Raw genomic sequence first — 14,736 nt, 5'->3', positions numbered from 1 at the left:
TGAGTCCCTAACACCAGCGGCTCCAGCTCCATGCAGTCAGGGTTGGGGAGTGGATTCTGGGCAGAAAGAACCAATGGTGCAGAGTCACGGAGGCAAGACCCAGCCTGTCACGTTGGAAGAGCTGTAGGTAGCTCTGGGTGTCATGTATGTAGGTAGAGACATAACCAGGCAGGAGTTCTGGAGGTGGGTCTTAGGCCAGGGTTTAAGGCTTAATGAGCAGCCCTAGGAGAGCTAGGTATGGTCACCTGCCTCTGTAAACCAGTTAATCCAGTCACGTCGCTGACTTGGGACTTTCTTCTTCTGAAACTCTTTTAGAGCTCAGGAGTTAGATCTATGAAAACTTGAGGGTTTTTTTTTTGTTTGTTTGTTTTTAAAGCACTTCACTTATACCTTCACCTTGGATTCATCTCAGTCAACACACACCCAGGGTACTTTTTTCCCCAGGAAGTGTTTTAACTTCAATCCATTGAAACCCAAAATGTATTTTAGGTAGTCACAGCATTACTAAACTCTTAGGATCCTTTAGTTATAGTGTTAGTAGACTCTTCTGTACAGCTGGTTATGCCAGTGGCAGCACCAGGCTAAGAATCGGGTGATCTGGGCTCTCCATTATTGAGTGCCGTCTTTGCTGTCTGCTGAGTGAACTTAGACATCACTATTTACCTAATGTGCCTCATTTTCTCCATCTGTGAAGTGGGATTATTTCAGACCCCTATGAGGATGGCGAGGAGGGTCTATTCATATTTTATTGGTTTGTCCTCAGATGTTTGAACTCTGTCTCCAATGTTGTAAGCCCTCAGCAGTTGTTGACTCAGGAGGGAGGGTTGGAATTTTGTATTCTCCCCTTCCGGGTTAATTACACAGGACTCTCCTGGTGCTTTTTATGTTTTAGGGAATCTTGATCACGTGGACAAAGGGTTTTAAGGCAACAGACTGCGTGGGCCATGATGTAGCCACCTTACTAAGGGATGCGATAAAAAGGAGAGAGGTAACTATTAAAATAATGTTTTTAAAAATCTTTACTGTTTTAGGAGTTTCTAAAACGTGTGTTTGCCTGTTGTAAAGAATTCAGGCTGGGCGTGGTGGCTCACACCTGTAATCCCAGCACTTTGGGAGGCTGAGCCGGGTGGATCATGAGGTCAGGAGTTTGAGACCAACCTGGCCAATATGGTGAAACCCCATCTCTATTAAAATTACAAAAATTTGCCGGGTGTGGTGGTGCCACCCGTAGTCCCAGCTACTCGGGAGGCTGAGGCAGAAGAATCGCTTGAACCCAGGAGGAGGTTGCAGTGAGCCGAGATCGTGCCACTGCACTCCAGCCTGGGTGACAGAGCAAGACTCCATCTCAAAAGAAAAAAAAAAAAAGAATTCAAAGAATACAGAAGCATGTGACCTGGCCAAGAAAAGCTCCCTATTTCCTGACTCCACTGCCTGCAATGAAACAAGGGCTCATAGGTTTGTGTTGTTAAAGGATTATTATTATTATTTTTTTTTAGAAAGGTAAATCATGACTCTCATGCAAATTGAAAAAGAGAGAAGCAGCCCCTGACAGGTGGGCACAGCCTGACACTCTCAATTATGCCTTGGTGTTCTCCTGCGGAACACAGACAATTTCAGAGAGTCCACAAACAGTTGCAGAGCGGAAACATCAGACACAGCCGCTCCGTCCGGGACCATGATGGATTTAGACAAGAATAAGACCAGTCTGTAACCCTAGAATTGCCCCTGGTTCCTGACAATATCCAATCCAGAGCAAAGCCCCAGTTCTTTAAACCTTCCCCCAAACCACAACACAGACACAGATCCAAATTACTTTTTTTTTTTTTTTAAGAATTTTAAAGTTTCCTTTTTTTTTTTTTTTTTTTTTTTTTTTTTTTTTTTTTTTTTTGAGACGGAGTCTTGCTCTGTCGCCCAGGCTGGAGTGCAGTGGCCGGATCTCAGCTCACTGCAAGCTCCGCCTCCCCCCAGGTTTACGCCATTCTCCTGCCTCAGCCTCCCAAGTAGCTGGGACTACAGGCGCCCGCCACCTCACCCGGCTAGTTTTTTGTGTTTTTTAGTAGAGACAGGGTTTCACGGTGTTAGCCAGGATGGTCTCCATCTCCTGACCTCGTGATCCACCCGTCTCGGCCTCCCAAAGTGCTGGGATTACAGGCTTGAGCCACCGTGCCCGGCCTAAAATTTCCTTTTTTGAGACAGGGTCTTACTCTGTCACCCAGGCTGGAGTGCAGTGGTGCAATCTTGGCTCACTGCAACCTCTGCCTCCCAGGCTCAAGAGATCTTCCCGCTTCAGCCTCCCTAGTAGCTGGGACTACAGGTGGGCATCTACATCCAGCTAATTTTTGGTAGAGATGGTGTTTTATCATATTGCCCAGGCTGGTCTCCAACTCCTGGGCTCAGGCGATCTGCTCACCTTGGCCTCCCAAAGTGTTGAAGTTTTAAAATAGAGGTGGGGTCTTGCTATGTTACCCAGGCTGGTCTTGAACTCCTGGGCTCAAGTGATCCTCCTGTCTTACCCTCTCAAAGTGTTGGGATTCCAAGCATGGGCCACCACACCAAGCCACTTTCCGAGATGCCCCCTGGGGTGTGTTCTCCAGTGTTGCAAAGAGTCAGTAAAGCCCGACTTTGTTAGATTACAGGTGTGTTTCTGGTGGTCTTTGGTTGGAGGACATTGAAAAAATATAAAATGAAAAATTTCCAATATTTAACTCATTAATTAATTAGGGAGTCAGTAAGAGACTGTTTCACATTTTTTTCTTTTGCCTTTTTTCAAACCCCATTACACTGAGCAAAGTAAGAAATTAAAAAAAAAAAAAAAAAAAAAAAAAACACTTCAAATGACAGTCTAAAGAGCAGACAGATACCTAGGCACTAGGCAGTCAGGGAAGCTGAAATGAGTGTCTGAAAGAGGGCTGATTTGTCTGCTGTCTTTTGCAGTTAAATAGGAAAAAAAGAAAGAGGGCTGAGTTGCATCTGGAAGGGTATGCTACACAACTTACAATATTTCATTGAAAATATAGCTGCAGGTTGGGTGCAGTGGTTCACACCCGTAGCCAAGGCAGGAGGAACGCTTGAGCCCAGGAGTTGGAGACCAGCCTGGGTAACATAGTAAGACCCAGTCTCTGCAAGAAATTAAAACATAAAAAATTAGCCAGTCCATAGTGGTGCACACCTGTGGTCCCACCTACTTGGGAGGCTGAGATGGGAGGATTACTTGAGCTTAGGAGGTTGAGTCTGCAGTGAACCATGGTTGGGGTAGTGCACTCCAGCCTGGGTGACAGAGCAAGACTCTGTCTCTTAAATTAGAAAGGATACCTGGTGATCTATTTTTGCCTGTTTCACAACTGTTAGTGTTAATTCTTCTAACTTGCTTTTCATGCATATGCCAATACACACACACACACTCTTAAAAAATAGGAATTATCGGCCGGGCGCGGTGGCTCAAGCCTGTAATCCCAGCACTTTGGGAGGCCGAGACGGGCGGATCACGAGGTCAGGAGATCAAGACCATCCTGGCTAATACGGTGAAACCCCGTCTCTACTAAAAAATATAAAAAACTAGCCGGGCGAGGTGGCGGGCACCTGTAGTCCCAGCTACTCGGGAGGCTGAGGCAGGAGAATGGTGTAAACCCGGGAGGCAGAGCTTGCAGTGAGCTGAGATCCGGCCACTGCACTCCAGCCTGGGTGACAGAGCAAGACTCCGTCTCAAAAAAAAAAAAAAGGAATTATACCATATATACAACATGACAACTTGTTTTTTTGATTTAATATGAAACAGGTATCCTTCATCATTGCATTTAGACCAACCTCATTCTTTTTCCTGGCTGTGTAGGATTCCAGCATATGTCTGAATTGCGATTTACATAGTCCATTTGATCTACACTTGGATTGTTTCCTTTTTCTGACTATTGCATGTCATGCAGTAAATATCCTTGTATGTGTGCCTTTGTGCACCTGCATGACTATTTCTCAAGGACAGATTCTGAGCAATGAGTTTGATATTTTCCATTTTGCCCTCTGAAAGGCCATACTGCTTTAAACTCCAAAGGGAAGAAGCTATTTGACCATGGCTGCTTGTCTCTCCTATTCTATGATTCGCTCTAATAGTATCTGTAAAATGGGTAGAATACTTTCCCTTCCTTAGATCTCATGTTTCAGATATATCCTTAATAGCAGAGGTTTAGTCTGTAAAGGAACATTCATTACGTTTTTGTAGGCTGGTAAGAAAACCATCTTATATGATAACCAGGGGCTCTCTGACTGCAGTGCAGCAGACGGAACCAGCAGCATTCAAGCCAGGCATAATGATCCTATTCCTAAAGCTGTGTCCCTTTCTTTGCAAAGGAATTTGACCTGGACGTGGTGGCTGTGGTCAACGACACAGTGGGCACCATGATGACCTGTGCTTATGAGGAGCCCACCTGTGAGGTCGGACTCATTGTTGGTGAGTTTCCTGGGAGGTCTCTCCCTGGGGAAGGGAAGGCTGGGCTTTCCCTGTTTTGTGGAGCCTTGGCCCAGCAGCTTGGTCCTCTGTATGGGGTAGTCTTATCTGTCAGTGTCATTTCCTGACCATCTGCAGAGTTCAGGGCTGGATGAAGGCTGCAGAGTCTCCAACGGGGGCCGGGGGTCAGGGTCTCTTTCCTAAGACACCCATAATGCTACACATTGCCTATGATCAGGCTGTCATGAACTGAACTCTCCAGGAATGAGGCCCCAAAAGGCTCACGTGGCTTGAGTGGAGACAGGTACCTGGAGCGGGCCTGGCAAACATGGCAGCTCTGTGGACCTTGTATGGAGGGGCTCTGGGCAGGTATTGCAGAGGGATGGGGTAGAGAGGGAGTCTGAGGCTGGAAAGGAAGTAGAGAGCACTTCCCATGCTGACCATGCTTAGAGCATGGAAAGGGGCAGGATGGTCTTGGGCACCATTTTGCCTTTAGCAGCCACTGTTTGTGCTTGGTCCCAGCCACTGAAGGGGGTTGCAGAGAGGTGGTCTCTGCAGCTTTTTGCCTTGTAATCCAAACACATTAGGGGTCTGGGCCTCGAGCACATCGTTCCTGAAGCATATTGATTTGGACTATGAGGAAACCATTTGTCCTGCTGGTCCTGCTCCTCATGTCAGGGGATGCTGGGAAAGACCCCAGAGAGTTTCTTAGCCAATATCTGCAGACTCTGCCTGGCCAGTGAGCAGTGGCACCCCTGCTACTGGATCAGTTGCTGAGCATCTAGAGCTTGGGAAGAGGCCCCAGCAGGCTGCCTTCCAGGTGCCAGGAAGAACTTTTCATTCATTGTTAAGCCACTTTTCGCTTCTGTTGAAATTTAAAAAACTAGGGAGCAGCTCTTGGTGAAAGGTTGTTTGGGGCCTGTCTTTCTCCACCCAGCCCCTCCCTTTCTTTCTATGAATGGGCTTAAGTATGAAATGCAAAGCTAGGGGCCCCACCTTCCCTCCTGGGAGGTCAGACCCGCCTGTTTCCTGGCACCAGGCTCCAGCTACATTTAATAGCTACTTCTTCTTCCCTTCATCAATTGATCTCTTTGCTCAGGACTCACATAGGCAAGATGTATGGTTTCCATGTTTTGGCTTTCTTTGCATCTCCCACTCCTATCATCTTCTATTTTTGGAGCTCCTTTTCTCTCAGTTTTAACCTTGGGTGAAAAGGGGGCTGAGAAAACACAGAACAAACATCGTCCAGCTGTACAGTCTTTGAACTCTACTTCAGTTTCTTCAAAGGGGATGAAAACTACCAAAGCCCTTTTGGTCTGGCCAGGGGGTGTGTCTTGTGTCCTCCTGATGAAGGTTCACCTACATCCCACCCTGGATGGGTGGATGGTGCTCCTGGGTGCATCATTAGCATCATCCTGGGAACTTGTTAGAGATGCAGGCTCTCAGGTCCCGGCCCAAGCCTCTTGAATCTGGGTCTGCTTCTTAGGGTCCCCAGGTGATCCAAGGGCATATTAAAGTATGTGTGTGAAGCACTCTTCCTGGGTTAGTTGATTGGTTTTTAAATGTCCAGTCTATTCAGTGAGACAAGTTCAGTGACCACAAGTTTGGATATCATGGCAATTAAAATTGCTGTGAAAGTTGCAGGATGCTTGCCTTCAGTTTCTTAGCTCTCTTGGGCTGGAACAGCAAACAGTCTGTGGTCCTTCTATTTTAAGTGACTCTTCTCTAGGGAGTTCAGGAATGGAAGTCAGAGATTCCTGAGCCCCTGGCAAGCATATGCCAGGTTGCATGTGTGCGGTGTGTGGGTCCACCCAGAGAAAGGTGCCTTTTTCATAGAAGAATCATCTGATCTTCAGAGGTCTGATACAAAAAGGATGAAAAACCATTGCTTTTGAAAGCCGCCCCCTTGAAATGCTGAAGACACTGTCCTGCCCTGAACTGTGGGCTTCATCCCAAGATATGTAGGAAAGCTTATTGAGCAGGCATAGTCCATGACCAACCATCCTTGTCAAGAAAAGATAAGTGGGGCTGGGCATGGTGCCTCATGCCTGTAATCACTTTGTGAGGCTGAGGTGAGAGGGTAGCTTGAGCCCTGGAATTTGAGATGAACCTAGGCAACATGGCAAAACCCTATCTCTACTAAAAATTTTAAAAAGCCAGGCATGGTGGTGGTGCCTGTAGTTCCAGCCACTTGGAAGACTGAGGTGGGAAAATCACTTGAGCCCTGGAGGCGGAGGTTGCAGCGAGCCGAGATTGCGCCACTGCACTCCAGCCTGGGTGACAGAGCCAGACACTGTCTTGGAGAAAAGAAAAAGGAAATAAGTGAATATCCATGGTAAAATAGAAGATAATCCCCTAATATTTTATACACATACATACAGGCATGTATGTATTGTATAGGCATGTATGCATATTGTTGTGTGTCTATGTATATATTTTTTCTTCTGGTCTGAATGTTGCCTAAATCTCTACCATTAACGCTCCATCTCTTTGCTATAAAGCAGTTGCAAGACCCCCAAATGCAAGGCCACCGCTCCTCACTGCCCCTTTGTGTGTTCCAGGGACTGGCAGTAATGCCTGCTACATGGAGGAGATGAAGAACGTGGAGATGGTGGAGGGAGACCGGGGGCTGATGTGCATCAACATGGAGTGGGGGGCCTTTGGGGACAATGGGTGTCTGGATGATATCAGGACACAGTACGACAGACTGGTGGATGAATATTCCCTAAATGCTGGGAAACAAAGGTAACCCCCCCTGGCGGAGAGGGCACCCACAGTCGGGATGGGGGCAGCACTTGGCTGCATTCTGCCACTTGCAGTGGAAGAAGTTTCTAGGAGGAGAGGTCTGAACAGAGGCTTCAATACTGGACCCCCTGGCTCACTCCTGACCTTGGCCTTTTGGACAGCAGAGAACCAGGGAGGACAGACCCCCAACATGGTACAAGATGGCCCAGGGTTGATGCCTGTCTAGGGGCTGCCTGTGACTGTTTTTTAGCCTGGAGGATTCTGGCCTTCCGATCCTCTTGCTGTGTTCCTTCCCCATCAGAATAACAAGGGGGTGGGGTGAGGGTGGCTGGGTGGCAGGTTGGGGTGAAGCAGAGGCCCTGTGGCAATCGTCCTTCCCTCTGCGAGCTGCCTGCACCACCTAGTGGCCGTGTGGAGCTCTGCAGCTCAGGTCTCAGGGACCATGTCCAAAATGGCAGTGTCTGCCATACTCTGAAATGAGACAAGTGACCCTTTGTCCCAAGCCCCCAGGAATCAGGCCATCCTCTGCCACGGCCAGGATGAGTTGGTCCAAGTTGTCTCCCAGGAGCAGAAAGAAGGGCTGGAGTAGCACCCGACACGAGTCATTCCCTAGCCGCCTCAAGGTTTTTGCTGTTTCTGAATACCACCTATGCTGTTAGTTACTTAGTGTTTTTCTTTAAATCAGTTCATAATCCTTTTTTTTTGAGATGGAGTTTCACTCTTATTGCCCAGGCTGGAGTGCAGTGGTGTGATCTCGGCTCACCGCAACCTCCATCTCCCGGGTTCAAGTGATTCTCCTGCCTCAGCTTCCCCCAGTAGCTGGGATTACAGGCATGCACCATCACGCCCAACTAATTTTATATGTTTAGTAGAGATGGGGTTTCTCCATGTTGGTCAGGCTGGTCTCGAACTCCTGACCTCAGGTGATCTGCCTGTCAGGCTTCCCAGAGTGCTGGGATTACAGGCATGAGCCACTGCGCTCGGCACTTATAGTCTTTACTGACATTTAATGAAGGAGGAAAAAGAGGGAGAACCAGTATTACCATAAAGAGATGGAAACTATAAAATGAGTATAGTGAAGAACTGTGTTATTCAAGTCCAGCTAGATGCTGTCGCTTACCAAAGGCCCTGAGCTAAAACCCCCTTTGGGCCGGGTGCAGTGGATCATCAAAGTAATCCTAGCACTTTGGGAGGCCAAGGCGGGCGGATTGCTTGAGCTCAGGAGGTTGAGACCACCCTGGGCAACATAGAGAGACCCCATCTCTACTAAAAATTAATAACAATAATAACAACAATAATAGTAAGACCCTCTTGGTTAAAAGGGGGGGATCAGCAAGTGTTGGAAGGGCTTAAAGACATGTCAGCACCAAACCGGGGTAGCCTTTGCGGTGTAGTGGGAAGGACTGGATGGGACTTGGTAGGGGTGTCCACTCCTCTGTGGTTCCATTGTGTTTCGTGTTCTTCCGTGTACCACATGAAATAGGAGGAATCCTGGAGTATCCGAATTCCAGGGGACTCTTCTCAGCTTTGGGACACTGGGCTTGGGCATATGCCGTGGAAATGAATCAATCTTTTGTTATTTCTTGAGATCCCTGAGCATGGAGAGGGCAGGAAATTCAAAGTTCCAAGAACAGGTTGACCTCCAGTGTGTTGTGGCCACTAAATTCTCCCTTCCGTGTGGCTTTGTCGCTCTGCTATGGGCTTGACCAGTACTCTGGGTATTTGCAAAACCTTTAGAAAAATCTAGGAACTTTCCTTTTTTTTTTTGTCTTCTTGTTCCTTTAAGACTTAGCCCAGTCATTTGCTTATTCTGCAGATATTTTTTGGGCACTTTACTGAGGGCCCAGTGCTATGCTATGCTGTGCTGTGCCCTGGGGATTCAGAGCTGAAAAAGGCACACATGCCCTGTCCTCTTGGGGCTGTCACTGCAGCAGTGGTGGTGGGAGGCAGTGAGCTCATGTGTGTTATGAAGGAGGAAAATGGTGAGGTGTGCAGGAACCTGAAACAGGCAGGTAGGACTCAGGATGGCGGAGGAGGACTGGCTCTCAGGGAAGTGCCCTTGGGGCCGAGAGCTAGAAGGTAGCTGAGGAGGGAGACCAGTCTAGCGGGTAGACATGAATGCTGGTGGTTTTGTTTCTGATGTGAGAGGGTGGAGGACTCCCTGGTCCTCCCACTCTGCCTCTGCAGCAGGGCACAGGGCTGGGCGCTGGCTGTTGATGATGCGTTTGAGGGGCAGTAAGAGACGCGGAGTGACCTTGAGACCAAGGGCTGACAGTCCTCCTGGCCACTTCCCATAGACACCCCAGGCCCCTCCTCCTGTCTCAGGTATGAGAAGATGATCAGTGGTATGTACCTGGGTGAAATTGTCCGCAACATCTTAATCGACTTCACCAAGAAGGGATTCCTCTTCCGAGGGCAGATCTCAGAGCCGCTGAAGACCCGGGGCATCTTTGAGACCAAGTTTCTCTCTCAGATCGAGAGGTGAGTGGGCAGTGCCTTCCCTGCCAGCACCCACCCTTCAGAAGTCTCCTGGCCAGTGGATTGTGAAGGGGGTGGTAGGGACCCTAGGGGACATTTTGGCCATTTTTGAGGATGTTTTTTCTCCTCTGGAATAGCAGACCCTGGGCATTTGCATAGTGAAATCTTACAATTTTATTATAAATTAATATCCTTGGCCTGGCGCAGTGGCTCACGCCTGTAATCCCAGCACTTTGGGAGGCTGAGGCGGGTGGCTGAGGCGGGTGGATCATGAGGTCAGGAGATTGAGACCATCCTGGCTAACATAACCATCCTGGCTAACAGACAGATGAAACCCTGTCTCCACTAAAAATACAAAAAATTAGCCGGGTGTGGTGGCATATGCCTGTAATCCCAGCTACTTGGGAGGCTGAGACAGGAGACTCGCTTGAACCCAGGAGGTGGAGGTTGCAGTGAACTGAGATTGCGCCACTGCACTCCAGCCTGGCCTGACAACAGAGGGAGACTCCATCTCAATAAATAAATAAATTACTTACTTTCCTTTTATCTATCCTTTATGTTAGGGCATTATATTGATTTATTTGAAATTATGTATGTAAGAAGATTATATGGATTCAATTTCAGATGGTAAAGGTGCACTATACATACTTGTATTGGGGGTGCATAGGGCCCACCCTGGATTTATCTGAAAGGCAGCCTGGGGTTCAGTGCCAGGCCACCTAGGAGCTGATGCCCCTCGGCAAGTTGTTCCACTTTCTTTCTACTTTTCTCCTGTCCAGGGAACATTTCTTCCTTGCCTTTGCTGTCTTCCAAGGCACACTGTGTGAGAAGGAGGAAAAATGGTCAGAAAAAACAAAAGCAATTGTGCAAATATTGTGTTCTTTTTAGAATGGTCATAATAACCTAACGTAGGCTCTGTGTAGGCTGGGCATGGTGGCTCATGCCTGTAATCCCAGCCCTTTAGGAGGCTGAGGCGGGTGAATCACTTGAGCTCAGGTGTTCAAGACCAGCCTGGGTAACATGGCAAGACCCTGTTTCTACAAAAAGCACAAAAACTAGCTGGGTGTGGTGGCACATTCCTGTCCCAGCTATTTGGGAGGCTGAGGTGGGAGGACGGCTTGAGCCCAGGAGGCGGAGGTTGCAGTTAGCTGAGGTTGCACCACTGCACTCCAGCCTGGGCAACAGAGACAGACCCTGTCTCAACAACAACAACAAAAAAAAAAAAAAAAAAAAAAAGAAAGATATTAAACCTTAAACAAAAAAAACCTAACAAGCCTATACATTGCTCTTACCCACGCAAAATGGTTTTTATTTTATTTTATTTTATTTATTTATTTTTTTTGAGACGGAGTCTCGCTCTGCCCCCAGGCTGGAGTGCAGTGGTGCCGTCTCGGCTCACTGCAAGCTCCGCCTCCCGGGTTCACGCCATTCTCCTGCCTCAGCCTCCCGAGTAGCTGGGACTACAGGCGCCCGCCACTACGCCCGGCTAATTTTTTTGTATTTTTAGTAGAGATGGGGTTTCACTGTGTTAGCCAGGATGGTCTCGATCTCCTGACCTCGTGATCCGCCCACCTCGGCCTCCCAAAGTGCTGGGATTACAGGCTTGAGCCACCGCGCCCGGCCAACAAAATGGTTTTTAAGTATACAGTTTGGTGGCATTAAGTACATTCACATAGTTGCACAGCTATCACCACCATCCATTTCCGGAACACTTTTCATCTCCTCAGTTGAAGCTCTGTACGCAGCAAACACTAACGCCCCATTCCTCCCTTCCCCCACCCCAGCAACCACCATTCTACTCTCTGTCTTTTTGGATTTGACAACTCTGGATACTTCATATAAATAGAATCATATAGCATTTGTCCTTTGTGACTGGCTTAATTCACTTAGCATAATGTCTTAAGGTTCATCTGTATTGTGGCATGTATTAGAATTTCCTTATTTTTTTATTTTTTTGAGATGGAGTTTCGCTCTTGTTGCCCAGGCTGGGGTGCAGTGGCGCAACCTTGGCTCACCACAACCTCCGCCTCCCAGGTTCAAGTGATTCTCCTGCCTCAGCCTCCTGAGTAGCTGGGATTACAGGCATGCATCACCATGCACACCCGGCACGTCCCACTAGAAATAATTTTGTATTTTTAGTAGAGATGGGGTTTCCCCATGTTGGTCAGGCTGGTCTTGAACTCCGGACCTCAGGTGATCCGTCCACCTTGGCCTCCCAAAGTACTGGGATTACAGGCGTGAACCACAGTGCCCGGCCATCATTTCCTTATTTTTAAGGCTGAGTGATATACCGTCACACACACACTGCATTTTGTTTATTTATTCATCCATCCATGGACACTTGGCTTGCTTCCACCTTTTGGATATTGTGACAAATGCTACTATGAACACAGGTGACCAGTATCTCGAGTCCCTGCTTTCAGTTTTTGTGTGTGTGTATGTACCCCAAGTGGAATTGCGGGATCATATGGTAATTCCCCATTGAATTGTTTGAGGAACCACCATGTTGTTTTCCACAGTGGCCGTAACATTTTACATTCCCACCAGCAGCCCGTGAAAGTTCTAGTTTCGGCCGGGCGCGGTGGCTCAAGCCTGTAATCCCAGCACTTTGGGAGGCCGAGATGGGCGGATCACGAGGTCAGGAGATCGAGACCATCCTGGCTAACACGGTGAAACCCCGTCTCTACTAAAAAAAAAATACAAAAAACTAGCCGGGCGATGTGGCGGGCGCCTGTAGTCCCAGCTACTCCGGAGGCTGAGGCAGGAGAATGGCGTAAGCCCGGGAAGCGGAGCTTGCAGTGAGCTGAGATCCGGCCACTGCACTCCAGCCTGGGCGACAGAGCCAGACTCCAACTCAAAAAAAAAAAAAAAAAAAGAAAGTTCTAGTTTCTCCACATCCTCGCCAACACTTGTAATTTTCTGGGTTTTTTGAGAATAACCATCCTAAGGGGTGTGAAGTGGTATGGAAAGCCTTTTCAAGCATAATAGCAAAGAAAGAAATCATAAAGAAAAATGGCCAAATATAGCTACATAGCATCTATAAGTAAAAAAAAAAAAATTAGTAATCAAACTTAAAAGACAACAGTAAAATGAGGAAGACATTTGTACTGCGTATGACAAGATGCCTAGCAGGGCATGGTGGGCTTTGGCAGGTCTGGTCTACACCTGCTCTTCTCCACCGGCTGTGTGCTTTGCGATACTCAATTTCTCCCAGCCTCAGTTGCTTTATCTTTAAAATGGGGATAATCATACATGCATTGGTTGGTTGAGGAGTAAGGTAATGTATGTAAAATATATGTTACATGGTAAGTCCTCCAGGAAGCCTGGCTGGTCTTCAGTGTACCATCCCAGTCATCATCATCTCTTTCAATTTAATATAAACAAGACAAATATACCAGGAGAAAAGTCTTGAGACATAAGAAGTAGTTTATATGGCCAAAAAACAAATGGAAAAAAAAAAGTCATCCTCACTAATAGAGAGGAATATAAATTAAACTATAGTCTTGTGATTGTGATGCCATCTTATAAAACTGTCTAAAGTTGTAAAAAATGGTCTTTTCCAGTGAGGATAAGTGTGGCCAAATACTCTGCTGAAGAGAGAGTAAATGGATAAATTTTTCTGTAAGGCATCTGGCAATGTGTAGCAAAAGAAATTTAAGATTTATAAACAAACTTTATCAAATTTGTGAGATAAAGCTGAGCTTTATCTCACAAATTTGTGAGACTGAGCTGCCCAGGCTGGAGTGCAGTGGCACAATCTCAGCTCGCTGCAACCTCCGCCTCCCGGGTTCAAGCAATTCTTCTGCCTCAGCCTCCTGAGTAGCTGGGACTACAGGCACACGCCACCATGCCTGGCTAATTTTTTATATTTTAGTAGAGACAGGGTTTCACTGTATTGCCCAGGCTGGTCTCGAACTCCTGAGTTTAGGCAATCTGCCTGCCTCGGCCTCCCAAAGTACTGGGATTACAGGCGTGAGCCACCGCTCCCAGCCTAAAATGTTTCTTTATAATAGCAGAAAATTGCAATTAACTTGAATTTCTCCGAATGGGCTAAAGAAATCATGGTGCATCCCTAGAAGGAATATTGTGGCAGCTGTTTCCAATCCTGTTCTCAGATAAGGCTGTGGGAAATTGCTGAAGGCATGAAACAGGAAAGAGAAGGAAAATCACATAGCAAGGATAATCCCATTTTGCATATCATGAGAAAGCATACCAGCTAGGAAAAATAAACTGGAAGGAAATATATTAGAATGTTAATAGCATTTTCCTAGATGTTGAGACAGTGAATGGTTTAAATTTTCCAATTCTTATTTTGCTAGATTTGCCAAATTCTCCACAATTTAACATGTAACACTTGCCCTTGACTGTTTGTGGATGAGTACAGTGACTGGGGGGGGGGCCATCCTTTGGAGGCGGTCCCCAGGCTGCTCTTGTGGGTCCCACTTCATCCAGCCCTCTGGCTTTTGTCCCCCACAGTGACCGATTAGCACTGCTCCAGGTCCGGGCCATCCTCCAGCAGCTGGGTCTGAATAGCACCTGCGATGACAGTATCCTCGTCAAGACCGTGTGCGGGGTGGTGTCCAGGAGGGCTGCGCAGCTGTGTGGCGCAGGCATGGCTGCGGTGGTGGATAAGATCCGAGAGAACAGAGGACTGGACCGTCTGAACGTGACTGTGGGAGTGGACGGGACGCTCTACAAGCTTCATCCGCAGTGAGTGGGCCTTCCAGTTGGGACGTGCAGAGCTTGCTGGGATCCCTTTGGATTAGGGGGTATCAGGGTGTGGTCATGCTGGGGAAATTCCCTGCCGGAGCCCAACCAGCCTAAGGGCTGTGCGTTCAGGAACTGGATGATTATCTGGGACAAGGTAATGAACAGTTTGTAGAGTTTGACTGGGATCCTTAGGGAGATATAGAGAAGTGGCTTCACTTGGCCAGCTCACACCAGTGGCATGACGTGACCCTCACCCCACTCCTCCTAGGCCCTGTTAGGTGGGGGCTGGGCAGTGGGAGAGGAGGTGAGGGTGGGTGTGGGCTCACTCATAAGCCTGGTGAGCTGTAGCCAGGCCAGAGGCTGTG

At 47.7% G+C, this 14,736-nt stretch overlaps 1 protein-coding gene across 3 annotated transcripts in view; it reads left to right on the top strand.

Annotated features, from left to right (window-relative positions):
* The window catches only part of HK1 (hexokinase 1), a 90,455-nt gene that overhangs the window by 73,033 nt on the left and 2,686 nt on the right, over positions 1-14,736 (top strand). For all 3 annotated transcript variants that reach the window (XM_030940407.1, XM_010362819.2, XM_030940408.1), the window contains 5 exons: positions 893-988; positions 4,342-4,441; positions 7,000-7,183; positions 9,509-9,664; positions 14,138-14,371. In XM_030940407.1, coding sequence (XP_030796267.1) covers positions 893-988; positions 4,342-4,441; positions 7,000-7,183; positions 9,509-9,664; positions 14,138-14,371 — 770 coding nt within the window. The remainder of the gene's footprint in view (positions 1-892; positions 989-4,341; positions 4,442-6,999; positions 7,184-9,508; positions 9,665-14,137; positions 14,372-14,736) is intronic.

This window comes from Rhinopithecus roxellana, chromosome 11, assembly GCF_007565055.1.
Source record: "Rhinopithecus roxellana isolate Shanxi Qingling chromosome 11, ASM756505v1, whole genome shotgun sequence".
NCBI classification, from domain to species: domain Eukaryota; kingdom Metazoa; phylum Chordata; class Mammalia; order Primates; family Cercopithecidae; genus Rhinopithecus; species Rhinopithecus roxellana.
Note: the sequence above shows the minus strand (reverse complement) of the source record. Positions and strands in the feature narration are given on the sequence as shown.